This window comes from Papaver somniferum, unplaced genomic scaffold (genome assembly GCF_003573695.1).
Source record: "Papaver somniferum cultivar HN1 unplaced genomic scaffold, ASM357369v1 unplaced-scaffold_19, whole genome shotgun sequence".
Lineage (NCBI taxonomy): Eukaryota > Viridiplantae > Streptophyta > Magnoliopsida > Ranunculales > Papaveraceae > Papaver > Papaver somniferum.
This window is the reverse complement of record NW_020628818.1, coordinates 3,733,234-3,759,291: the sequence shown is the minus strand read 5'-3', so window position 1 is coordinate 3,759,291 and position 26,058 is coordinate 3,733,234. Positions and strand designations below refer to the sequence as shown.

The following is a 26,058-nucleotide window of genomic DNA, read 5'->3' as shown; positions in this document are numbered from 1 at the left end:
CTTACTATCTAAGTAAGAAATTAAAGACTAAATTATCTTTTGTTATCTTTAATTACCTTACTATCTTTACAAACTCTCTGGTTATCTTAGCAGCTAAGAAAAAAATTACCATCTTAATAGCTAAGAAAATTAGCATCGCTCACTATAAAACGTTTAAGCTGTAGTGCCGTACTGGTTTCAAAACGAAGGGCCATGGCCTGGTTGTGTCAACCAGAAAATTTCCAGCGCATTTTATAACTAAACATAAAACAAAAGAAAGTAAAAGCCCCCTTTCGTTCCTTCCACCACTCTCATTTATAGTCTTCTTCCTCCCCTTTCTTCTCTCTCTTTCTCTGAGTCGGAGGGTGATAAAGTTTTTCTACGGCAGTTTCAGATCTCATCAGTAGTAGTTTTGTACTTTCTCTGAGTATAGATCCTGGTTCTGAACCCTCGTTTTGAGGGTTTTGAATCCTCCATTTGAAACCAATCTAGTAGTTGTCTCTAGTGTCGATCTAGACACCATGGCTGCTGCTAATGCTCCTATCACCATGAAGGAGGCCTTGACTGTGAGTCTTTTCAAATTCTCTATTTTCTTTTTAATCTTCTTCTTCTTCTCTTCTCGATTTATGCTTTGTTTAGCTGAATTGGACATAATATCGGTGTTTTTTTTGACTCGTGTATTGTTGTGTTGACGATCTGAACGAACTAAATTGTGTTTTTGGGTTAGGTTTACGATTAAATATGTGGTGAATTTAGGTTGTAATTTGTTAACCCTAGATCTTTGTTATGCTACATTTGCTTCACTTTTTAGCGATTTTTCTTGGAATTCTGGATTTGAACCTAGATTGTATTTTTGGATCTGTTCAGATCTGTACGATTGATCATGATCTCATTACTCAATGGTGGATCGCTTTGTTATTTTATTGAAATTCTGTCTGATTGTGATTATTTTGGGTTGTGGAAATTGAAAATGTATGTTGTTAACGTTGTGTGTTTCATTTTTTTGTTTGTAGTTACCGTCGATTGGCATTACTCCACAATTCATTACGTTTACTCATGTTACTATGGAATCGGATAAGTACATATGTGTAAGGGAGACATCACCACAGAATAGTGTTGTTATTATTGATATGAGCATGCCTAATCAACCACTAAGAAGGCCTATCACCGCGGACTCGGCTTTGATGAATCCTAATTCCAGAATTCTTGCTTTGAAAGGTATGATGCTGTTCTTTGAAATGTTTAGAATCATTAATTTGCTCAGTTATGCAAGTGGTTAGGTTAATTATTGGCCAATGGTCACTTTAGTTGTTGATCTTGGTGTTTCTTGTGTTTGGTTCTCTGGTTGGTCGCAAATCCTTGATCTCTTTCTGCATTTAATCCTTAATGTTCAAGTATAACTAGATCTAAGAAGGTCATTCAGTTGCTTAAGGATAAAACTTGTCGGAGATGAAAGGAAAAATAAATATGTTGTACGCCAACAGTCAAATGGAATTGAATGTTTTCAGTAGGAAACTCGTTTGTGGCTTTGACGATACTGGTTTGTATCAGTGGTTTTGAAGCGCTTTTCTCAACCAATTGAATGCTAACAGACATATATCAGCTGACCGAGATATAGTCATCAAGATCCCTCTCTCTGCTTTTAAATCTTTTTATCTGCGGCATTATCTCTCCTGCAAACATGTTTTTGATGCTTATGGGGGCGTCAAGCGTCAGATCATTTGTTCGCTATCCCATTTCTGCTGGCTAGAGTTTCTGTAGCACAAAAGAAGTTTTATGCGTATTATTGGTCTAGTAGGTGCTCTGCATTGAGCACTTTCACGTTAAACGGTGGCTAATGAGTTCTTACATTCTATTTGAAGCTCAACTTCCGGGAACTACTCAGGATCACCTACAAATATTCAACATTGAAATGAAAGCGAAAATGAAGTCCCATCAAATGCCTGAACAGGTAAATGTTTTCTTTGTGTCTTTACTATCTGCAGTAACGTGCATTTACTGCTTATTTGGTCTTTTTGGTTTTATTAATTACTGCTTATTTGGTCTTTTGGGTTTTATTAATTACTGCTTATTTGGTCTTTTAGGTTTAACTTGCATCTGGATTAATTACAATCTTTGTTTGTGTTTTAGGTTGTCTTTTGGAAGTGGATTTCCCCAAAAATGTTAGGCCTGGTCACTCAAACCTCGGTATATCATTGGTCAATTGAAGGTAACTACTATCTTTCTCTCTCAGAATACTTTTATTTCTGTAGTATATTAGCTAATGAAAGATTGTTTTGGTATCCATAACATGATTTGGTTGCATCTCATATACAGGTGAATCAGATCCTGTAAAGATGTTTGATAGAACAGCCAATTTGGCAAGTAATCAAATAATCAACTACAGATGTGATCCTTCCGAGAAATGGTTGGTTTTGATTGGAATTGCACCCGGTTCACCTGAGGTATTTGGCGATATCCAATATTGCTTTCTTTCTAATTTAAATTTTATTCCCAACTGGTTCCAAGTGGGTCTTAGTTTTATTGCATCTACTCTGGAGTTATTTCAGCCTTTTCCATTTGAATTCTTGTTTGTAGAGGCCGCAACTTGTCAAAGGAAACATGCAGCTTTTCTCTGTGGAACAGCAACGAAGTCAGTCGCTTGAAGCTCATGCTGCATCTTTTGCTTCACATAAGGTATTTCTCTTCTCAATATGGATCTTGATTATAGGCTAGAGTCTCGCCCAGTATTTTGTTTTTGTTCCATGAGTTATTATTGTTTTTGCTCAACGTGTTTAGTGAATCACATGCATGATTTACCCTTAACTTTTGATCCCTGAGTTCTTTTCCATCCATTGACTTAATTATGATCATCAATGTTCTATTCAAAAGTTATCTTCAATTCAAAAGTTAGGAGTTGCCAATCGTCAATTTCTCCTCTTCTGTTAGTAGTTGCTCCTTGTAAGCTTTAACTTTCAACTGATCAACTGTATACTAAAATAGTGCTACCATTAGAGCCCATAATTCATTTTCACTCGATTTAGCAGCGTACAGTGTCCACTGGGAACGGTGACTTTTCTGTTCATTGTATGTATTCTATAAGTAGGTTTTTTTTTTTTGTATTCGTTGGTCTTTTTATAATTTAAGGAACAGAATGGTATATCATGAAAGTAAAAAACGAAACCGGTTTGCATTTTTCATTAAAATTATGTTTGTGGTGTATTTAACTTCGGAGCTGATTTGAGTTTCACCGTTGAATGGAAGGCTTGTTGGCTTTAATCTAAATAGTTAATACAATATGATCATAGTTTTTGATATTAAATTTGCATATTGTGCACAGATTCCAGGGAATGAAAACCCTTCTACTCTCATCTGTTTTGCCACGAAGACCACCAATGCTGGGCAAATTACGTCAAAATTGCATGTGATTGAGCTTGGTGCCCAGCCAGGTCTGCTTATCCTTGTTCTCCTATTTTTTATAGTTATAGTCAAATTTAGCTTCACACTGCTCCACTCACTATCTTCATTTAGGGGATTAGTATGGCTGTGTAGCGGTGTTTGAATATTGATTATATGAAGCAGATGTGCTTAAATTATACCATCGAGGTTGTTTCATAGAGAACAAGGGCTACATTTGGCTTAAGTAAAAACAACGACAATACATAGTAGAAAGCATCAACGATCTATCTCTCATAACCCTTTTCCAGACCATGTTAATTTGCATGTTCTGTTTCGGTTTCTCTTTAGCCTTCTGGAATGTATATCTAGGAAAGTCACTGTGCACCAGTCATTGTCAATGTTCTCACTTGCTCTTTCTTGTATGTTGAAGGTTGAACCTACTGTTATTGTTTCCTGGTTCTAATCTCGTGATATTTATTATAACAGGCAAACCAGCTTTTTCAAAGAAACAAGCAGATCTTTTCTTTCCTCCAGATTTCGCTGATGACTTTCCGGTGTCAATGCAGGTTAAATTCTTATACTGTGGTCTCCAGATATTTATACTGCTTCTTTATACGACTGTACCAGTGTTATGATATCTGCTTTTTATGTTTACAGATATCACATAAGTACAGCTTGATCTATGTGATTACAAAGCTTGGGCTTTTATTTGTGTATGACCTCGAGACAGCTACAGCAGTTTACAGGAACCGAATTAGTCCAGATCCTATATTTTTGACGGCGGAAGCTTCATCTGTAGGAGGCTTTTATGCTGTGAATCGGCGTGGACAAGTTCTGCTTGCTACTGTTAATGAGGCAACTATTGTGCCTTTTGTCAGCGGCCAGGTCTGATCTTTGTGGCATCTCTTTTGTGTACTACAATGAGAAATCAAATTTCAGTCTCATCTCAAAATTCTTTTATCTGGTGATTGCTGCAGTTAAACAATCTTGAACTTGCTGTAAATCTTGCCAAAAGGGGAAACCTTCCTGGGGCAGAAAACTTGGTGAGTGAATCCTGTCACACATACTTGATTATCTTGTAAACGGTAACTGTATGAGAGCAGTGAACCTTGTAGATAATACTTTGATCATCTTCAACATATCGAAGTAATTGTCCTTATATTTGCTTGGCTTAGCAATTAATGCATGCGCTGAATGTGGTTGTAAACCTGATTGTTCTTTTATACTGCCTTTGGGGTAGATGGGAATTTATCCCATGCAAAACATTGGCATACATATAATAAACCATCAAATTATGCCATCTTCTAGAAATGACTTTACAGAGAGAACTACTCAAACTTGTTTACAGATGTCCGTATAAGTATAGTTTATATAAGTGGTTAATGTGAGCATAAGAATTACATGTTCAAGTTTATTTGTCTCTTCGATGAGCAAATGATCCTAACAATTCAATAGCAATTTGTAAGGGTATAATAAGATAGTCAAACTTGCAGCTAATGATGCCTCCTTTGACCATTGGATATTCACTTTTTGTTATTATCCTTACACCAGGTTATCCAGCGCTTCCAAGAATTGTTCTCTCAGACAAAATACAAGGAGGCTGCAGAGCTTGCTGCAGAATCCCCACAGGGTATCCTGCGTACTCCAGACACTGTTGCCAAATTTCAGGTATTTTTTTTAAGGAGGCATATCTAAGATTCTTCTTAGTGAAAGCAATTAGATTCTTCTCATGGAGTTGTGTTGTCTGTCCTGTGTTCCTGTTATGCTATTGCCTTTGATTATTCCTGTTGGCTGTTCCATTTTTAAATTGAAGCGGGCACCTGTTCTGTGATTGCTTACAAGTTAGGAGAAGGTCTATCACATGATCACAATTATAACTTTTTTATTGCAGAGCGTTCCTGTTCAAGCTGGGCAAACTCCCCCACTTCTGCAGTACTTCGGGACATTGTTAACCAGAGGAAAGCTCAATGTATTTGAATCACTGGAGTTATCACGACTTGTTGTGAATCAGAACAAAAAGAATCTTTTGGAGAATTGGTTGGCTGAGGATAAACTTGAATGCAGTGAGGAACTTGGAGACCTTGTGAAGGTATACTACAGTTAAAGCTGAAATTTTGTCTTGTTTTGTACTATATTTGCTTACCACTAAAGTCTCCCATATTGTCTCAGTTTTGAACTTCTGTTTCACATGAAAAGCCAATATAGATAGGTGTCATCTTTTTCTAATACTTCCATGTGATTTCGAATGTAGACTGTGGATAATGACCTTGCACTGAAGATATACATCAAGGCTAGAGCTACTCCTAAAGTTGTTGCGGCCTTTGCTGAACGAAGGGAATTTGATAAAATTCTCATCTACTCGAAGCAGGTATTGTGATCATATAAGGGTGCTTTACATACTTACCATCATCATATGAAGTTAGTGCAGATTTTCCAATTAATTATAGAATTCCAGTTAATCCTGTTACAGATGGACATTAGGAATTAAGTTATAGTTAATTTTTTCCCACTTCTATCAGAAGCCCTTTTTTTAGATGCTGCTCTCCAAGGACAGGAGTAGTTGAAGAGAGATAAAATCCTGGTCATTCATTCTGTCAAAAGAAAATAGAAGACATCATTAATCAATTTTTTAACTCATTATAAAGATGTCAAAGGTCTCTTCTCTGCCCAAGTAGAGGGATATGGCCAGTTGTGTAAAATATATTTCAGATGGGAAGATGTATCAAGTTAAATTTCGATCTTACTGATTCACTATCGGCTGGCTGTTACCAATACTTAGTATTTTCATACATGTGCAGGTTGGATACACACCTGATTATCTATTCCTCCTGCAAACAATTCTGCGATCAGATCCCCAGGTATATCACGTCTACCTGCAACTGATCAACGTACTTCTGCTTGATAGTTTTCTGTGATGGATAACTTTACCTTATACATGTTCTGGTTGACAGGGAGCTGTCAATTTTGCTTTGATGATGTCTCAAATGGAAGGTGGATGTCCAGTTGATTATAACACAATCACCGATCTTTTCCTACAGGTTCTTTTCTTTTTTTCTGTTGTTTAAGAAGTTTAAGTTAACAAAAGTATTTTCAATTTTATATTGCAATATTCAGGCTGTAAAATTTGTCCGACTTCTGTTACTTAACGTTTGGGTTCAATTGATACTTCTGTAATGGGCTCCTTTTTCATAATGTAAATTTTGAGCTTAGAGTTAAAAGCTAAGATTTTCCCTTTGTGCTTTCCTGTTATAGCGGAACCTGATTCGTGAGGCAACAGCCTTTCTATTGGATGTTCTGAAGCCGAATTTGCCAGAGCATGGTTTTCTGCAGACAAAGGTTATATACATGTTTTTGGTCTTCCGTTTCTAGATTTTTCTTTTCTTGTGTATATTCACTTGGCCTCATCGTTTTTATAATAATTTGTATATGATATTCATTTCAGGTCCTGGAGATCAATCTAGTTACTTTTCCAAATGTAGCGGATGCGATCTTGGCCAATGGCATGTTCAGTCATTACGACCGACCTCGCGTTGCTCAGCTTTGTGAAAAAGCTGGACTGTATGTCCGCGCTCTCCAGGTAATATATCTTGGATTCTGCCTTTTTTCTGTGGTCATATGGAGGTCTAAGATTGTTCCCTATGTTAATGATGGCTATTCCTGCAGCATTATGCAGAGTTGCCTGACATCAAACGAGTTATTGTGAATACACATGCGATTGAGCCACAGGTTTGTGTATTCTAATGCTTGCATTTCTACTGATTTATTGAAGGGGTGTAATCTGATGCAAGTTTTGTGGTGCGCTGCAGTCACTTGTAGAGTTCTTTGGGACTCTTTCTAAGGAATGGGCTCTGGAGTGCATGAAGGACCTTTTACTTGTTAATCTGAGAGGAAATCTTCAGATAATTGTGCAGGTGCGTTTCTGCTTACGGTTTTGTATCTTGTTACCAATTTTTTAATCTACAACAAAGGCTTGACTGACACACCTGAACAGACTGCCAAGGAATATTCAGAGCAGTTGGGTGTTGAGGCGTGCATAAAACTCTTTGAGCAATTCAAGTCTTATGAAGGTTTATACTTCTTCTTGGGATCGTACTTGAGTTCCAGGTAACTAGTTCTGCTCGTAAGTTTGGTTTGCTGCTTTTCTTTCTTTCTGTGGTTCACTGCTATTCTGGTTCTTGATACAGTGAGGATCCTGAAATTCACTTCAAGTACATTGAAGCTGCTGCTAAGACTGGACAAATTAAGGAGGTTGAACGTGTGACAAGAGAATCAAACTTCTATGATGCTGAGAAGACCAAAAATTTCCTTATGGAGGCCAAACTTCCAGATGCACGTCCATTAATTAATGTCTGTGATCGTTTTGGTTACGTTCCTGACCTCACCCACTACCTCTACACTAACAACATGCTGCGGTACATCGAGGGTTATGTACAAAAGGTAAAAATTATCTTCAGTTTTGCTAGTAATTAATATACAAACCAACTCTGCTCATTTGCTTTACTAAGCTATTAGGAAATCAACTGTGTGTCTTATACCTTGTTGTTTAATAGGTCAATCCAGGGAATGCTCCTCTAGTTGTAGGGCAGCTTTTGGATGATGAATGCCCTGAAGATTTCATCAAAGGACTTATTCTTTCTGTTCGTTCACTTCTCCCAGTGGAGCCCCTTGTGGATGAATGTGAGAAGAGGTAATTTTTTCTTCTCTATCCGCCATATCATTCTCTTTTGTTGTTCCGTCAGTGCCCTTATACTGTACTTATGGCTGCAGGAATCGTCTTCGCTTACTGACCCAGTTCCTGGAGCATCTTGTAAGTGAAGGGAGTCAAGATGTGCATGTTCATAATGCCCTGGGTAAAATTATCATTGATAGCAACAACAATCCTGAGCATTTCCTCACCACCAATCCATACTATGATTCACGCGTAGTTGGTAAATATTGTGAAAAAAGGGACCCAACCTTGGCAGTTGTTGCTTACCGTAGAGGACAGTGTGACAGTGAACTTATCAATGTCACAAACAAGAATTCCTTGTTCAAATTGCAAGCCAGGTTTGTTTTTGTGGTAGCTCAGTGCTTTCACTTATATATGTGTCTTCTTGTTGGTCGGCAATTAATCCTGATTTTTGTTTCAGGTATGTGGTGGAGAGGATGGATTCAGACCTCTGGGATTTGGTTCTTAACCCTGAAAATGAGTATAGAAGACAGCTAATTGATCAAGTAGTTTCCACTGCCTTGCCTGAAAGCAAGAGCCCAGAGCAAGTTTCTGCAGCAGTCAAAGCTTTCATGACAGCTGATCTTCCGCACGAGCTAATTGAGCTGCTTGAAAAGATCGTACTTCAAAACTCTGCTTTCAGTGGAAACTTTAATCTGCAAAATCTTTTGATTCTGACAGCCATTAAAGCAGATGCGTCTAGAGTTATGGATTACATCAATAGGCTGGACAATTTCGATGGACCTGCTGTTGGGGAGGTGGCTGTGGAAGCTCAACTGTTTGAAGAAGCATTTGCCATTTTCAAGAAGTTCAACTTGAATGTCCAGGCTGTGAACGTTCTTTTGGATAATATTCAAAGCATTGAACGAGCGGAGGAGTTTGCATTCCGTGTTGAAGAAGATGCTGTTTGGAGTCAGGTGGCCAAGGCGCAGCTCAGGGAGGGTTTAGTGAGCGAGGCTATTGAGTCATTCATCCGTGCTGATGATGCCACTCATTTCTTAGATGTTATTAAGGCTTCCGAGGATGCAAATGTGTATCATGATCTAGTGAAGTACCTCTTGATGGTTAGACAAAAGTCCAAGGAGCCTAAGGTGGACAGTGAGCTTATTTATGCATATGCTAAGATTGATAGGTTGGGTGATATTGAAGAGTTTATTCTAATGCCGAATGTTGCTAATCTCCAAAGTGTTGGTGATCGGTTATACGATGAAGAACTCTATGAGGCTGCCAAGATCATATTTGCTTTCATTTCCAACTGGGCCAAGCTGGCAGTTTGTCTTGTTAAGCTTAGACAGTTCCAAGGTGCTGTTGATGCAGCTCGTAAGGCCAACAGTGCAAAGACATGGAAGGAAATTTGCTTTGCCTGTGTTGATGCCGAGGAATTCCGTTTGGCTCAGATATGTGGGCTCAACATCATCATACAGGTGACTTGTTTTATCCATTCTGTGTTTGAATTTTCATTCTGAAGTCTGATCTTAGCAAATGTTACCATTTAGATACAACATTTACACCCGCGTTGTCGATGTGATATTTAGGTGGATGACTTGGAGGAGGTCAGTCAATTCTATCAGAACAGAGGCTGTTTCAACGAATTAATTTCTCTAATGGAGAGCGGTCTGGGTTTGGAGCGTGCACATATGGGTATCTTTACCGAGTTAGGAGTCCTATATGCCAGGTATCGTCCAGAGAAGCTCATGGAACATATCAAGCTGTTCTCAACCCGTCTCAATATTCCCAAGCTTATTAGAGCATGCGATGAGCAACAACACTGGAAGGAATTAGTATATTTATACATACAGTATGATGAATTCGACAATGCTGCAACCACCATCATGAATCATTCTCCAGAAGCATGGGATCACATGCAATTTAAAGATGTGGCAGTTAAAGTTGCAAATGTGGAACTATACTACAAGGCGGTCCACTTTTACTTGCAAGAACACCCTGATCTTATTAATGATATGCTCAATGTGCTCGCTCTTCGTGTGGACCATACTCGTGTTGTAGACATAATGCGCAAGGTATGTAGTTGTTCAGTTTGCTGATTTTGGTTGTCTTTGACGATTTGTTTTTATCTTGGTGATCTTTGTTTTGCACTCTTGGTAATATCTCTCTTGTGTTTTAGGCTGGTCACCTGCTCCTTGTGAAACCATACATGGTTGCCGTTCAGAGCAACAATGTCTCTGCTGTGAACGAGGCGTTGAATCAAATCTACGTCGAGGAAGAAGACTATGATAGGCTGCGCGAATCAATTGACATGCATGATAATTTTGATCAGATAGGCCTTGCACAAAAGGTTAAGACCTATGATAATCTTTGTAGAGTACCTGCTTTCCATCTCATGTGACTGAATCTTTCTTTGCAAACACTAATAATACATGTTTGAATAGGTTGAGAAACACGAGCTTCTTGAAATGAGAAGAATAGCTGCCTATATTTACAAGAAAGCAGGTAGGTGGAGGCAGTCCATTGCATTGTCAAAGAAGGACAACCTTTACAAAGATGCCATGGAGACATGTTCTCAATCTGGTGATCGTGAGCTTTCAGAGGAGTTGCTCGTGTATTTCATTGAGCAGGTAACTGACCCAAATGTACTTTTATCTTTAATATACCTGCAAGATTTATTGCTATGAGCTGTTCTTTTTTTAAAAAAACAACTGGTGCTTCATCTGGCATTCGCTAATCTTGTGAGGCTCGAAAAGAAGTGCGTGGTGGAATCTTTTAAATTGTAATCAAGCACATTATATATCCTTACCGAAGGTGCTTTTGTAGGAGGACTTGCATGTGCCTATAATTGTATAACACATCTGTTGTCTGGACTTTGCCATTGCTGAAACATGTTAGAACGGATAATTTTCTGGCCATTTATTGTGGGTTTTCATTATGTTAGAATGTATACTGATGCTCTATTTTGATGTCCATTCAGGGTAAAAAGGAGTGCTTTGCATCATGCCTCTTTGTTTGTTATGATTTAATCCGGCCTGATGTTGCCCTTGAGCTTGCCTGGATGAACAATATGATCGATTTTGCCTTCCCGTATCTATTGCAAGTGAGTTGCTCTTTTTTTGTGCCTATACTCTACCTTGTTAATCTTAGGTTCTTGCTGCTGTCTACTGTTAGGTATTACATTATTATGTACTAACAAGTATCTCGATTTTATTTATTTATTTGAGTATGTTCCCCTTCGTAGATAAATTAAAATAAATGGGAAATTTTACTGAGTTGTCAAATGGAGTAGTACCTTTTTGCTGAATTGGAACTTAATAATCTTAGTTTCGACTTGTTTCACTTCCTACAGTTTATCCGTGAGTACACTGGTAAAGTTGATGAGCTGGTTAAGGATAGAATTGCGGCCCAAAGTGAAGTTAAGGTCAAAGAGCAGGAGGAGAAAGATATGGTAGCACAACAGGTATGTGGGAACTAGACTTGTTATTTTTTTTATTTTTTTTGTCACCTTCTTTGGTAGATTGTAATAAGCTGTCATGATTACCTTACCCTGTAATCCCATACTTCATTGAACAAATCTTCATTTCCCGTTGTTGCGCAGAACATGTATGCTCAATTGCTACCACTTGCATTGCCTGCACCACCAATGCCCGGCATGGGAGGTGGCGGGGGAATGGGAGGAGGTTATGGTCCTCCACCCCCCATGGGAGGTATGGGAATGCCTCCGATGCCAGCCTATGGAATGCCCCCGATGGGTTACCAGTGATCCAACTTAAAGCAAGAAAATTGTATTGAACAGTGGTCATTTGTAAGCACCAGCAGACAGAGCATCGGAGAAGTCTGTGGCATCAGGTTGATGGGATGAATGATGTGTAATTCTAATTTAGGGGATGTGAAGGGAGTCAGAGAAATAAGATATAATGATCCATATTCTTTGTTTTTTATCCGGCATATAGATGTTATTAGTTTGTAAAAGATATTCTTTTGGTAGCAGAGAAAGGGGGCATATGTATTTTCTTTTCTTACCTCTATTGGAAGGCTGAGCTGACTGTCTTATCATCTCTTAGTTTATTGTATTTCGAGAATCATCGAGAGTTCTGATGCTAGCAAAAGAAGGAAGGAAAAGATCGTGGAGTGGTGGTGTACTTGTGTTGTATCATCTCTTAACTTCACAGATGATTGTGGTTTATCGGCTGAAGCTGCTTCGTGTATAGGTGGTTTAATCCTTCTTGTTGAGCAGCAGGACTTGGCTCTCCAGTATTTTGTACTTTTTAGATGTGTATGTGATTGTTTTTATTCTGTTGGTTGTGTTTTTTTCGTGTTCATTCTCACATGTCATAAAAACTTAGATTACTCTTCGGAATATTATTAATGAATCCAGTCTGCGGATGGAACCACGAGTCATTTCCCCTTTGGAAGTGTTCCGCCCCCATTGTTTTTCTGTTGACATCTTTTTACTGCTGCCGTAAGTGTTCCGTTCCCTTTGTTTTTCTGCTGACATCTTTTTACTGGCTGCTTGGCCAATATTTTTTTACAGGTTATTGTGCTTTTTTTTGTGTGGATATGGAACAATTATTTTCTCCCCAATCGCGTAACAACCATGATGATGAAGAGTTGGGCTATTATAGCTGCTCAACCCCATTAATGGATGTTCCAGCATTTATTGTCCTAGATCAACTCTGTAGAGGATACTACAAGAATAGTTTTCCGAGCCTTTAGTGATTTCCTTGGTATTTATGATAATACTGAAAGTCTGAAATGCATATTCGTTTGATGTTGGTTGTGATTAGATGAGTATAACCTCAGAACTGTTAATTCAAACAGAAAACATGGAATACCCACAGCTAGGATATCTCAAATTCTCTATACAAAGAAATGAACACAACAAAAAATGGCAGAAAATGGGAGTAGTGTCTAAGGTAATTTATGAGGTACATAAGATACCAAATCAAATGAATTAAGCCCTCTTTTTTTTTCTACTTGAAGTGAGATTAACTGTTGATGATTTGGTGGTCGTCAGTCCATTTAGAATGCAGATTATGGCGAAAGCCAAGAAAGGTGCATAAATAGTCACAACCCGGGATGAACCCTCTTTTCCTGATCCAATCAATTCTGACAAAATTGCAAGGCAAATAAATACTGAATCAGCACTTATATATGTATTATATATATATATATCTAGAATGAAATTACAAGATCTGGCTGGGGGTAAGAAAATACATACCATGCCAGTAGCAGTGGAGACACCATAAATCAAGCAAGTCTTCTTAACCCATGATTTATTATTGACGATACCATAGACATTGGCACTACAGAGAGGCCATTGAAGAAGAAGGTCAACCAGACATTGTATTCTTGTGCGTAACTTGATTTTAAATCAACAAGAAATTTAGGGAATAATTCAATAGGTAGAATTGTTTGGCCATACAACAATGTAATGACACACATGTAGTGGTGCAGGATAAGGAATGTAGCAGTGCAGGTTAAGTTCTTTTAAACTGTATATGTCGGTCAGGTGTACGTTAGTTTGTAATAAATACACATACATAATGTGATGTGTCTGTAATGTTGAATTCATCTTCTCTGTAAGAAACAAAGTGAGTCTCCTGTGATTGATACAATGCTGTTGTGGTATCAGACATCGCAGGTTAGGGTTTTCTCCTTTCCATTTTCGATCCGACCTCTCAAATTTATTGATATGTTCTTCAATTTAATTACAGATCTTTACTTAGTATCAGTCAGAGAAGATTTGAAGTGTTTTCAATCTTGTTTTCTTTCAAGATTTTCAAGATCTACTGATTTTTTCTTTGGTTTCTTGATTTCTTTTCATCACAATCTCAATACCTTTTCTTTGAATCTGCGTTTTGTTTTCTTCATCGTACTTAATGGAGAATCCTACTTCAAACTCTTTATCTGCAATTCCACTCAATCAATTAACTAATTTCGTTCATCTCAAATTGAAAGACAATAATTTCATCACATGGCGCAAACCTGATGAATCATGTTATTGTCAAGTATAAACTCATGAGATTTCTTGACGGATCTCATGAATGTCCACCTCAATTCACAAATCTTCGTAATCAACAAAACGACATTGAGAATCCACTTTACACCGCCTGGATGGATGAAGATTCCACAATCGTAATGTGGATTAACTCAACGATCTCAGACTCTGTCATTGCCTACTTCTCAAGATTTACTTCCTCTCATCAACTCTGGACTAGTATTGAAGATCGATTTGCTAGAGCTTCATCAACTCATTCTATTCAGCTTCGCACCGAACTGCTCTCTCTAACTCAAGGTGACCGATCTATTCCATCTCTCATAAATGAAATAATCATTATCAGGAGAAGGAGAAATTATCTTTGACAACGAACTTGTAGTCATTAACCTCAAAGCACTCAATTCATACTACTTCTATTTGCTACATCTATGAGACACAAGAATCCACCTATTACTAGCATTGAATTACATAACAATTTGTTGAGTGAAGAGGCAGTTTTAAGTGAAAGACTCAAAATTTCTAAAGAAACAACTGAAGCAAAAGCTTTTGCAGCTAATAGAGGTTCCTATAGAGGTGGTTATTATCACAACAATAGAGGAAATTACAAAGGAAGAGGTTATTCTAATACAACTGGTGTCAGATATCCAAATCCAGCTATTTTCAGTAGAAATCCTTCAGATAGAGGTTATACTACAACAACTAAACCACCTCCATGTCATATTTGTCTATCTACTGAACATCTAGCTTCTAACTGCAACCAAAGGCTTAACTTCTCATATCAAGGCAGAAGTCCATTAGTAAATCTGAGTGCTATGCTAGCAGCAGCTAATATTTTTGATACTTCAGAAGAATGGATTGCAGATAGCGGTGCAAATAATTACATTGCTTCTGCTAAAGATAATTTTTAGGAAATTACACCATATGATGGCTTAGAATTCATCCAAACTGCTAGTAGTGAAGGTATGTGTATTACTCATAAAGCTAACTCTAGTAGAATTGCTAGTGATCATTCATTCAAACTCAATGATGTTCTTATTGTCCCTCAATCCTCTCATAACCTTTTGTCCATACATTTATTTACTAAAGACAATAATTGCTCATTGACTCTTGATTCCAATGGATTTTGTGTGAAGGATCTCAACTCTGGGAAGCTTCTTTTCCAAGGTCCACATAAAAATGGAATTTATCCCATTTCATTCAGCTCAAAACATCATGCTCTCACCTCCACACTTCATGATCCATCTTTACTTCACAGAAGATTTGGGCATCCATCATTTCACGCTCTTCAAAAATTATGTAATAAACTGAAATTGTCCAACATCTCTGATAAACCCTTCTTTTGTACTGAATGCAAATTATGCAGATGTCAGAAGTTACCATTTCAACTTTCTAGTTCTGTAGCTACTAAACCTTTAGAGCTATTACATATAGACCTTTGAGGTCCTTGTCATGTAGCTTATACTTCAGGTATTTTGTATTATGCAAAATGTAGTGGATGAATTTACCAAATATTGTTGGCTTTTACCACTTATTTCTAAAGAAGATTTCAAACATGCTTTCACTACTTTTGTCACCAGAATAGAAAAATTATTGTCCCACTCAGTTGTAACTATAAGAACTGACAATGGTGGTGAGTTTCTTAACAAGTTTCTTCTCACTTTCTGTGAATCACAAGGCATCAGCCATGAACTTTCTTGTCCTCACACACCATAACAGAATCGTGTTTCTGAAGTGAAGCATAAACACCTTTTAGGCATCACAAGAACTCTACTCTATCAAGATGGCCTACCAAATTCTTTTCGGGTTGAAACACTTCGGACTGCAAATTATATCATCAATAGACTTCCCACTAGAGATATTTCTTTTCAATCACCTTTTGAAGTCTTATTCCATAAACAACCTGACTATAACTTTCTAAAATCTTTTGGATGTGCTTGTTTTCCCTGGCTCAAACCATACACCACAAACAAACTTGAACCCAGAAGTAAACATTGTATTTTTCTTGGTTATAGTCTCAATCACAAAGGCTACAGGTGCTTTGATCCTATCTCAGGTAACATTTATATCTCAAAACATGTCTCTTTCAATGAATCTTCATTTCCTTACAAAAATCTTGTCTCCGAGAGTCCACTTATGCCTCTTGCTTCACTACCATCTACTGAGCCTATTGTATCTTCTCTCGTGCCTCTTGCTCCACTTAATAATGTTCAGTCTATTGTCATCTTCTTCTAGTTTACCTCTAGCTCCTACACTTACTATGAATGATGACAGCATGACTACTAGGGGTAGAAGAGGAATTTACAAGCCAAAATCTTATTTTGCTACTAAACACCCACTTCCTGTTGCATTTTTATCTACAATTCCTACTTGTATAACTGCTGCTAAAAAAGTGGCAGTTTGGAGAGTTGCTTCTGTTAATGAGTACACTGCTCTGAAAAATGCTGGCACTTGGTCTCTGGTACCACTAGAAGACAATCAAAACATCATTGGATGCAAGTGGGTCTTTAGAATAAAATACAATCTTGATGGCAGTATTGACAGACATAAAACAAGACTTGTTGCTAAAGGCTATCATCAGTAGCAGGGCCTTGATTTTGAAGACACATTTAGTCCAGTAGATAAACCTACAACTATAGGGATTATCTTATCTATGGCAGTGCAGTTCAATTGTCCAATTCATCAACTGGATGTAAGCAATGCTTTTCTCCATGGTGATTTGAAGGAGACAATTTATATGGCCCAACCACCTGGTTTTGTGGATCCTGATAAACCTAATCATGTGTGTCTATTGCATAAAGCCATTTATGGCCTCAAACAGGCACCTAGAGCATGGTTTGACAAACTAGGCACTGCTCTGCTCTCTTTGAAGTTTGTCAATTCAGTTGCAGATTCTTCATTGTTTGTTCACAAGGATGGCTCTCAGATCACTGTTTGCACTTGTTTATGTTGATGACATCATGCTCACTGGTTCCTCTTCAGCTTTTCTTCGTCATGTCATCGCTCAGTTGCAGTTGTAGTTTCCAATCAAAGATTTGGGTCCTCTGCGTTACTTTTTAGGTCTTCAAATTCACAGGAATTCTGATTCTTTATTCTTATCTCAAACTAAGCATGCAGTGGATCTTCTTAAAAAATTCCATATGGAAGTCTCTAAGTCTTGTAAGACTCCTATTGCTTCTTCAGAAAAGTTATCTAAGGATGATGGCATTCTTCTAGAAAATCCAACAAAATACAGATCTTTGGTGGGGGCACTTCATTACCTTACATGGACAAGGCCTGAAATTTAATTTGCAGTCAACTTGGTTTGTCAGCATATGCAGCATCCAAGAACTACACATTTAGTGGCTGCCAAGAGAATATTAAGATATGTTAAAGGCACTCTTGGCTATGGTATTCATTTTACTAAGGGAAGCTCTTTTCTGTTGGGTTTCTCTGATGCTGACTGGGCTGACTGTGTTGATGACATGAGATCAACATGAGGTTACTGTGTTTTTCTAGGCCCTAACATCATTTCCTGGTCCTCAAAAAAAAAAAACCAAAGTGGCACGTTCTAGCACTGAAGCAGAATACATAACTCTAGCTCACAGTGCTGCTGAAATTGTATGGATTTGCTTTGTTCTCAGAGATCTTCATTTGCTGCTACCAGATGTGCCTAAACTAGCTTGTGATAATCTCAGCTCTCTATCCTTAACATCAAATCATGTGCTACAATCTAGAATGAAGCATGTCCATTTGGATTGTCATTTCATTAGGGAGTTGGTGCAATCTAAGGCTCTAGATGTGTTCTATGTCAGTACTATTGATCAGATTGCAGATATATTTACAAAGGGTCTTCATGCTCCACGCTTTACTATGCTGAGGTCCAAGCTCAATGTCAGTTCACTGCCCCTGAGCTTGAGGGGGGATAATGACACACATGTAGTGGTGCTGGATAAGGAATGTAGCAGTGCAGGTTAAGTTCTTTTGAACTGTATTTTCCCTCTCACGTGTGCTAGCTGTCTCACATGTATATGTCGGTCAGGTGTACGTTAGTCTGTAATAAATAAACACACATAATGTGTTGTGTCTGTAATGTTGAATTCATCTTCTCTGTATAAACAAAGTGAGTTTCCTATGATTGATACAATACTGTTATAATGGAACTACAATTGAATTGAATAGAAAGTAAATGAAGAGTAATCCATTGGTTAGCTTCTGCAAAAATATCTTCTCTATGTAAAATCAAAATCTCTCTAACCTCTAATCCCTATGATGGTGACTGATGATGGATAATCTTGGGCGCTTTTGGCTAAAGACGTTGATCAGATCGTGCAGAGACACGATGCTGTACTTAGCCAAACTAAAATACAGATAAATTATAATGCATATAAAGACTATATTTTTTTGACACGAAAAATTTACTAATGTAAAGTTAACTACATCGTCTTGTTGGTTTTTTCCCCTCCATAAAGGAGATTGCAAGGAGCCTATCCTTGGGGAGGTTTAAACGCTGCATCTGAATTGGTTTGTCTTTCCAATGCAGCATCTGAATCCCTGATCACGACTTTCCAGTACAATCCATGATGATTATAAAAGATTGACGAGCATTGTTATCTCGCACAACTTTGCAGGATGATTTCTCGCTCAAACAACTTCTAAGAAGTTATCCATGATGGGTCGAGACTGAATGCGAATAATCAATGGGAGAACGGATCCAATCGTTTATTTGGCGATACAACATCTTAGAAACCGCTTACGCACAAGCTGTCCCGTAAAATGGTGCCGAATAGCATTTGTCGAGACTAGAAACTTGGCCTTTGGATCCACAAAGCGAACTTAGCCGACGCTGCCGACCCAGCCAACCCACAAAGTCGTATGATAATAACATTTCTACTCAAGGACAGACGTGTCTATAATTATAATAAACTAATAACAGCCACCACGAGTGATGCCCTAGTTACAGAAACTTGGCACAAACCTGTAGCTGACCAAAAATATCAACAAGATCTTATCACTTTCTTCCTTCACGAAAACTTCATTTCATAAACCCTAGTTTCTTCTGAAAACCCTAGGTTCGTTCCATTTCTCTAACAAGGTTGATTTTCTGAGTGATTCTTCTGTTTGATTAATCGTGATTTCGGAACAACTAACTGATTTGACAAGGTTGATTTTCTGAGTGATTCTTCTGTTTGATTAATCGTGATTTCGGAACAACTAACTGATTTAGTAGTATTTGTGTATTTCAATTGCAGAAGAAGAGCTCAGAATTCATCTGTTTCTTCTATAATGTCTGACGACGAAAACAAAGAGGAGAAGGAGTTGGATCTCACTTCACCTGAAGTTGTTACTAAATACAAGACCGCTGCTGATATCGTTAACAGTAACCCCCCTCGCCCTCTATATATTTATTTATCATCTTTTGGTTAGTGTTTTGTGTGTTGATAAATTTTTGTGTGTGGAAAAATTGCAGAGGCACTTCAGTTGGTGCTATCAGAATGCAAACCTGGAGCGAAAATCGTAGATTTGTGCGAAAAGGGTGATTCCTATATTAGAGAGTAAGTAAAATCTTTCTATCTCTTTTTGGTATACATGCAATAAGGTTTTGAAGTTAAAGAATCCGAGAAATGGGTTTTCAATGATGCAGGCAAAGTGGGAGTGTGTACAAGAATGTTAAGAAGAAGATTGAGAGGGGAGTTGCTTTCCCAACATGTATTTCGGTTAATAACATCGTCTGTCATTTCTCTCCACTTGCTAGTGATGAGACCGTATTGGTACAAGGGGATACGATGAAGATGTAATACTCTTTCTTCATTCTTTTATCTGTATTGTGGTTTTTTTTTTGCTTGGGTTTTGTTTGATATAGTTTGTGGTTTGTTATTTGTAGTGATATGGGATGTCATATAGATGGGTTCATTGCTGTAGTAGGTCACACTCATGTCCTCCAGGACGGACCTGTGACCGGTAGGGCAGCTGATGTTGTTGCAGCTGCAAATACTGCTGCTGAAGTTGCTTTAAGACTCGTGAAACCAGGAAACAAGGTATTTTCGTTTTGGAGATGTAAATTTGGAATGATATGGTTCCTTTTTTTCCCCCAAAGTTGCTTGTGTGATTATATTTTTATGCTTATTTGTGTCAGAAAGAGTTGCATAATAGATCAGTGGGTTAGCAGATTGTTTGTCGTTGTTTTATGACATGGGTTCCTTCCCCATTGTCTTGCATGTTCTGAGCAATTAAGGGGAGATTTTTCCTCCCTTAAGTTGCGCTGGTGGGCTTGATTAGGCTCTTGTGTGTTTCGGTTCTTGCACTGCGTAATGGTCCTCGTTCTCTGTTTTATTAGTAAGGCATTATAAGAGGTTTCTCAGATTGGAAAACTCAGCTTATTGCATTTGATGATATGTTTGCCTGAGAATCAAACTCTTTTAGAAATGCTAGACAAGCATATTAGGTCAGCACTGACTGATTTTGATGGTTGGCCAAGTAACTCAACTGAATATTGGTATTTGGCCGTTGTTGTTTATATTTATTACTAATATTGTCATTGTTCTTCCTGAATTTGATCCTTTCATTTTTAACTTACTGGTGGTCATAATGCCAAGAACTAATAATTTTATCAGAGTTATTTCCAAGTGAAGCTACATGTAAAGTATCATGTTTCTTTTGTTGTTATAGTTTGGTAGTTAGAGTGAGGTTTTTCCTTCTCAGAACTTCCTTTTGAGGAGACATCTTGAATAACCCACTTGTTATTGTCGTAGTTGACATCATACTGTTAGCATAGGTGTTCTTCTGAACTTATCCTGTTTTTTTTGGATTGGGTTGCCTCCTTAATGTTACTGGTGGACATAATGACGATATCTGATTAAAACTCCTGAGTATTATTCAAGTGAAGCTATAAGTATAACTACATGTGTACAAAGCATATCTTCTTATTGTTACAGGTTATAGCTCTGTTAGTATGTCAATCGTTTTTTTCTTTTTCACATCTTCTTTATTAGGCGACTTCATTCTCATGCAGTCCCTAAAGGGCCAATAAACTGCATGTCTTTTGCTAGATTTCTTTCAAAAGTCTCTTTATCGACAATGTTGTTTATCTGGCGGGTGACACCAATAAAAAATCGACGCTGGTTCTTCAATCCTCCGTCAAATGACTGGCGGATGGCACTGAACCCATCATCGTAGGCATTCACTTCTGTTGTAATAGATATAGCAGCTTCTTACTCCTGGGTTTTCTTTTTGCTAGTTGGCTTTGTTTCTACGCATCACAATTTCTTTGTTTTTTTAGCACCACATGATGGAATCAAATCCCGTGTTATACTAGATATAGCTGCTCCAATAAAGGTAGTTGCAGGAAATATTGTTATTTGTCATCCTTTCATTTGGTTGATGACATTTAACCTACATATTCATCTTATTAATGTTTAGCAAATGATTTCTGGAAATACTGTTGTTTGGCATTTATATACATTCTTTGAGCGATGATATCTTACTATGTAAACTATGGTCATCGTTACACTGGTCCAGCAACATTTCCTTTCTTTCCATTCTTTCCGTTCATTAAAGCTTACGACTATTATGCTTTCCATGCTTCTTGGATAGTATGTTGGCGAGAATGACTTCTGATGACAACTAAATCTAAGCCTCGGGAAAATCTGTGATTTTTTATCTGCCTTGGTCACTCTGATAGAGCAGCATATAACTTGTTTTTCTATTTCTTCTCTCTTTGTTGGCTCAAATAGTATGACTGTGCTTCCAAATAGCATATGGTTCTTTTACTCCAATAGCCAGAGCAATTTCAGGTCTGGTCTCTGGTGTCTGTTGAACTGATTAGTAATAGCCGTAATCACCTAGAAAAATTATCCCTGGGCATTCAGAGAATGTTTACCATCAATCAACTAACCTGTAAGGTTTGCACTTTGACCGACTCAAATAAATGAGACAAGGTTCTGTATAAGCTTTTTTGGCCATCAAAACTCAAGAGTTGTTTGGCTTGGGATCTATATTATATCAGTTCTGTTTTGCAATTTAGCAGGGCTATTGTGTATAATTTGTTTCTTTTTTAAAGTCGCCTCTTGAAGTGGATATTGCTTCCAATATTTGGAAACTTATTTATAAAGTCTTTCTTGATGATGTAGAACAAAGATGTCACGAAAGCTATTCAGAAAGTTGCTGCTGCATATGACTGCAAGATTGTTGAAGCTGTTCTTAGTCACCAACTAAAGCAGTTTGTGATTGATGGGAACAAGGTCATACTAAGTGTATCTAATCCAGAGACCAGAGTTGACGATGCAGAGTTCGAGGAGAATGAAGTGTATGCAATTGATATAGTTGTCAGCACAGGGGAGGGCAAGGTAAGTGTAACTGCAGTGATCACATTCATCGTGCAAAAATGCGACTGTATATAGCATCCATCTTTCGTTCGATTCTTAATTTAGGAATTTGATTTTGCAGCCAAAATTAGTGGATGAGAAGCAAACAACCATTTATAAGAGAGCCGTGGACAAAAGCTACAGTTTGAAGATGAAAGCATCTAGGTTTATCTTCAGTGAAATAAGCCAGAAATTTCCTATCATGCCATTTTCGGCAAGGTACCTTGACTCCCTGCAAAATAAATGCCATTTTCAGTATAGGCTCTCGTCTGCTGTACTAACAGTGTTGGTGCTATTAGGGCTTTGGAGGAGAAGCGGGCACGATTGGGTCTGGTTGAATGTATGAACCATGAGCTTTTGCAACCATACCCTGTTCTTCATGAGAAGCCTGGTAAGCTTCAATACTATTTGAAGAGACGTATTACAGCATACCTGGTTGGCCCTGTATATTTGCTCAGTTATTTATATGATAGTTCAATAACTTTAGGATTGGAACCTTCCTTAATTTCAGGTCATTCGTTTAATTGTTTCTTTAAATTTGTGTTTAGCTGATAGTATTCAAACTTCTGTTACTCCATGAACTTTTCTGAGAATATTATTTGAATGCGAGTCCCTTGGGTGATATGTGCAGGTGATTTTGTCGCCCAAATCAAGTTTACAGTTCTGTTGATGCCAAATGGGTCTGACAGAATAACAAGCCATGCTCTCCAAGAGCTGCAGTCCACGAAAACGACAGACGATGATGCTGAAATCAAGGGTTGGTTAGCCCTGGGAACCAAGAAAAAGAAAGGTGGTGGAAAGAAGAAGAAAGGTGTGTATAACTTTGGTTTGGAAAATTCATTTTTACATTTAAATGCAACAAATGTCTCCTTTCTTCATTTTTTCTTGGATTGGAGATGTAATAGAACCTGTATTTGCAGCCAAGAAAGGAGGAGATAGTAAAGCTGATGAGACGGTGGAAGCTGAACCTATGGATGAGACATCAAATGCCACTACATCATAAGAAGTGCAGCAGCAATAGGGTATTCTGAATTTTTGTTAAGTTAAATAATCCTTTTGTAAGTGGGATGCTCCAGAAAGACGAGGCACCTTTGTCCCATATAGCGGTTTATGTTTGGTCCTTGGACAACGAATGATTGTATTTAGCAGCAGCATCATCATCAACTTAAACTGTGTTTAACAACATCAACTAACTGTGTTTTGAGCTGTTCTATTTACTTCAGATGTCGTCTAATTCTGTGCAACTCACTGCTATCAGCGAAGCTTCTTAGATCAAATATCCAGTAAGAGCTTTCTATCAAAAAATATTACCTACTTCCTTTGTTTTGCCTAATGTGAGGGTTTATTTGATTCAGAAGGTTCAGGGATTCAGATCACCGTTCACAACACTCATAATACATGCTTTAAAACTGGTAAATTTTCAATCCAAAAGGCTTCCACAATTTGTGCCCAAGCTTAGGGCAGTGTTCATGGCATTTTGTTAAATGCAGAAGACAATTGCAACTCATATGGTCGTGCTCCAATAGTGAGAACCCATTCGTTAATATGCAGCCAGCCAAAACAATTGCTACTAGCTGTGGTTTGAGCTTATTAGCTTCGCAAAACCACGATCTTAGGATCGAGGCCAGACATCTCATTCTCAAACGATGCAGCCAGCCTCAAATCGCAGCTCAAAAACACCCTTAAATAGCGACTAGCCGAAGTTCTCTAAATTCAAATCCTTGTTATTGAAAAGAAACATGGGACGCCAAAAAAAAAAAAAAAAAACTACGAACATCATACCGGGAAGGTACGAACATCATACCGGGAAGGTAGGGAGAAGCAAACTTGAAATCACACAAACAACGGAATCATAATTTCCAGACAAATTACAAGCAAAAGATGAATACCACAAGCTCATCTAGTTATGACTCTAGGAGCGTAAAGATAGATTTTCATATTCCATATCGACCTTCTTTCTCGCTCAAATTATTACACCAAAAAAAAACATGCTGAGGCAAAAATCACACAATTATATGTAAAGAATCCGGTCACTAGATCGTCAACTTCAGGGGGTTTTGGGAGTTGGAGGAGGAGTGAATGAGGGGAACTTTGGAAGAGTAGCATTACCAGGCAGTGAAAACGACGTGCCTTTACCAGGGAAAGAAGGTAATTTACCAGTAAAACTACCTTTGCCAGGGAAAGAAGGTAGTTTACCAGCGAAACTAGGCATTGGAGGAAGTGCAAATTTCGGCAGGGTAGGCATCTTGGGTAATGAAGGGATTTTTAAAGATGGAGTGGCGGCTTTCATAGGGGTAGGAGTTGGCGGAACATCAGCCAAAAGATGTCGAGAAGGTATTTTACTCTTAGTACTAGGGGATGGCGGAGTTGTAAATTTTGGCAGTGTCGGGACAGTCGGCATCTTGGGCAGTGAGGGAACTTTGAGAGATGGAACTGTAGGCATCTTGGGTACTGAAGGAACTTTGAGAGATGGAATGGTGGGTTTCGTAGGGGCAGGAGTTGCTGGAACATCTGCCAAAAGATGCCGAGAAGGTAGTTTGCTATTAGTACTAGGCACTGGTGGAGTTGAAAATTTCGGCCGTGCCGGGACAGTCGGCATCTTGGGTAGTGAAGGAATTTTTCCAGATGGAACTGTAGGCATCTTGGGCAGTGAAGGAACTTTGAGAGATGGAACCGTAGGCATCTTGGGTAGTGATGGAATTTTCAGAGATGGAATGGTGGGTTTCGCAGGGGATGGAGTCACTTGGTCATCAGCCAAAAGATGTCGAGCCGAAACCCCAAGATTGACCCATGACAATGTGATGATAAAAGAGAAAACCAAAACAAGCTTAGTACAAGCCATGGGTTGTGCAAGAGGCATACAACTGAGTGTTGAGGTTTTAGATTAGAGTTCAAGAAAGTGCAAGTTGTTTTGATGAAATGAAGTAGCTGCGAGTTTTTGATTTATAGGGCACAAAATTCAATCTAAACTAGTAAAAGTTCAAAGTTTGGTTGAGATATAACTGAAAAAACTATGTAACAAAAATAATTGTTGTTATTTTAACTTCCTTGGTTTTCTAGTTCAAAGTCTTGGCAAGATTTTCAATGGTGCAAATTTAACCAACCCACTAACGGGTACTAAGTAGATTTTTATCCACCACTGACCTAAAAAATGTAACTCACTTTGTAATTCTGGTAATACACCAGTATTTCCTTTTAGAAAACTTAGGCAAGCCAACAATACTAAGAGTACCTACTGCCTAACAATTCATGTTGTGTTCGTGGAAGCATCAACAAGATTTCAATAGTATTATTTAATTGGGGCTAAAATTAGAGTTACACATATATGCATCTTTTTATTTTTCTTGATAGAAAAGGGGAAATTATATTAAGAGAAAAAGTCACTAAAGTGAGGATTATAAAAGGAGTAAAAAACCCTAACAGGGACAATGCATAATAAAATCCCAGTTACATATTAAAGTGGATAAAGAGAAGCTTTTAAACAAACTAGTATGCAAAACCTATATGTACATTATGCATTTGATAGCCAAAATTAGTTGCTTGGCGATTCTTCTTATGTTTGAAAAGAATCAAGCATTTCTTTCATTCCAAATATTCCACCAAATTGCGAATGGAAACATAGTCTAAATACTTTTCTTCTTCGATTTTGCCTTACAAATACTCCAATCCCGTATCACAGCTTTCACATTCTCATGGAAAGCACC

At 38.0% G+C, this 26,058-nt stretch overlaps 4 protein-coding genes across 5 annotated transcripts; 3 read left to right on the top strand and 1 right to left on the bottom strand.

Moving 5' to 3' along the window:
- The first annotated feature begins 258 nt into the window (after nt 1-258).
- LOC113339087 (clathrin heavy chain 2) lies at nt 259-12,458 on the top strand. Its single transcript, XM_026584486.1, has 30 exons — nt 259-545; nt 993-1,197; nt 1,842-1,930; nt 2,110-2,188; nt 2,296-2,423; nt 2,557-2,655; nt 3,299-3,407; nt 3,844-3,923; nt 4,015-4,242; nt 4,335-4,400; nt 4,909-5,025; nt 5,249-5,446; nt 5,609-5,725; nt 6,156-6,215; nt 6,309-6,395; nt 6,610-6,693; nt 6,800-6,934; nt 7,021-7,083; nt 7,164-7,268; nt 7,349-7,461; nt 7,542-7,794; nt 7,908-8,044; nt 8,125-8,403; nt 8,487-9,489; nt 9,601-10,086; nt 10,191-10,361; nt 10,456-10,641; nt 10,992-11,114; nt 11,364-11,474; nt 11,613-12,458. Exons 1-30 carry the CDS (start codon nt 501-503, stop codon nt 11,775-11,777), a joined length of 5,121 nt encoding a protein of 1,706 aa, XP_026440271.1. The 5' UTR covers nt 259-500; the 3' UTR covers nt 11,778-12,458.
- A 3,760-nt stretch (nt 12,459-16,218) lies between these two features.
- On the top strand, nt 16,219-16,596 carry LOC113338423 (uncharacterized mitochondrial protein AtMg00820-like). Its single transcript, XM_026583853.1, has one exon. It carries the CDS (start codon nt 16,219-16,221, stop codon nt 16,594-16,596), a length of 378 nt encoding a protein of 125 aa, XP_026439638.1.
- Nucleotides 16,597-18,924: 2,328 nt separating this feature from the next.
- On the top strand, nt 18,925-23,598 carry LOC113338738 (ERBB-3 BINDING PROTEIN 1-like). Of its 2 annotated transcripts, none has more exons than XM_026584118.1 (10): nt 18,925-19,063; nt 19,244-19,371; nt 19,462-19,546; nt 19,636-19,785; nt 19,876-20,029; nt 22,121-22,336; nt 22,437-22,573; nt 22,654-22,745; nt 22,986-23,165; nt 23,275-23,598. In XM_026584118.1, the coding sequence occupies exons 2-10, from the start codon at nt 19,278-19,280 to the stop codon at nt 23,355-23,357; spliced, it is 1,191 nt and encodes a 396-aa protein (XP_026439903.1). In that variant the 5' UTR covers nt 18,925-19,063; nt 19,244-19,277; the 3' UTR covers nt 23,358-23,598. The 2 variants fall into 2 exon arrangements, with proteins under 2 accessions (XP_026439903.1, XP_026439902.1); XM_026584117.1 differs by having other exon boundaries at nt 18,929-19,154.
- A 583-nt stretch (nt 23,599-24,181) lies between these two features.
- On the bottom strand, nt 24,182-25,286 carry LOC113338739 (protein PELPK1-like). The gene has a single exon (XM_026584119.1). The coding sequence runs from the start codon at nt 25,212-25,214 to the stop codon at nt 24,402-24,404; it is 813 nt and encodes a 270-aa protein (XP_026439904.1). The 5' UTR covers nt 25,215-25,286; the 3' UTR covers nt 24,182-24,401.
- Nucleotides 25,287-26,058: the final 772 nt, after the last annotated feature.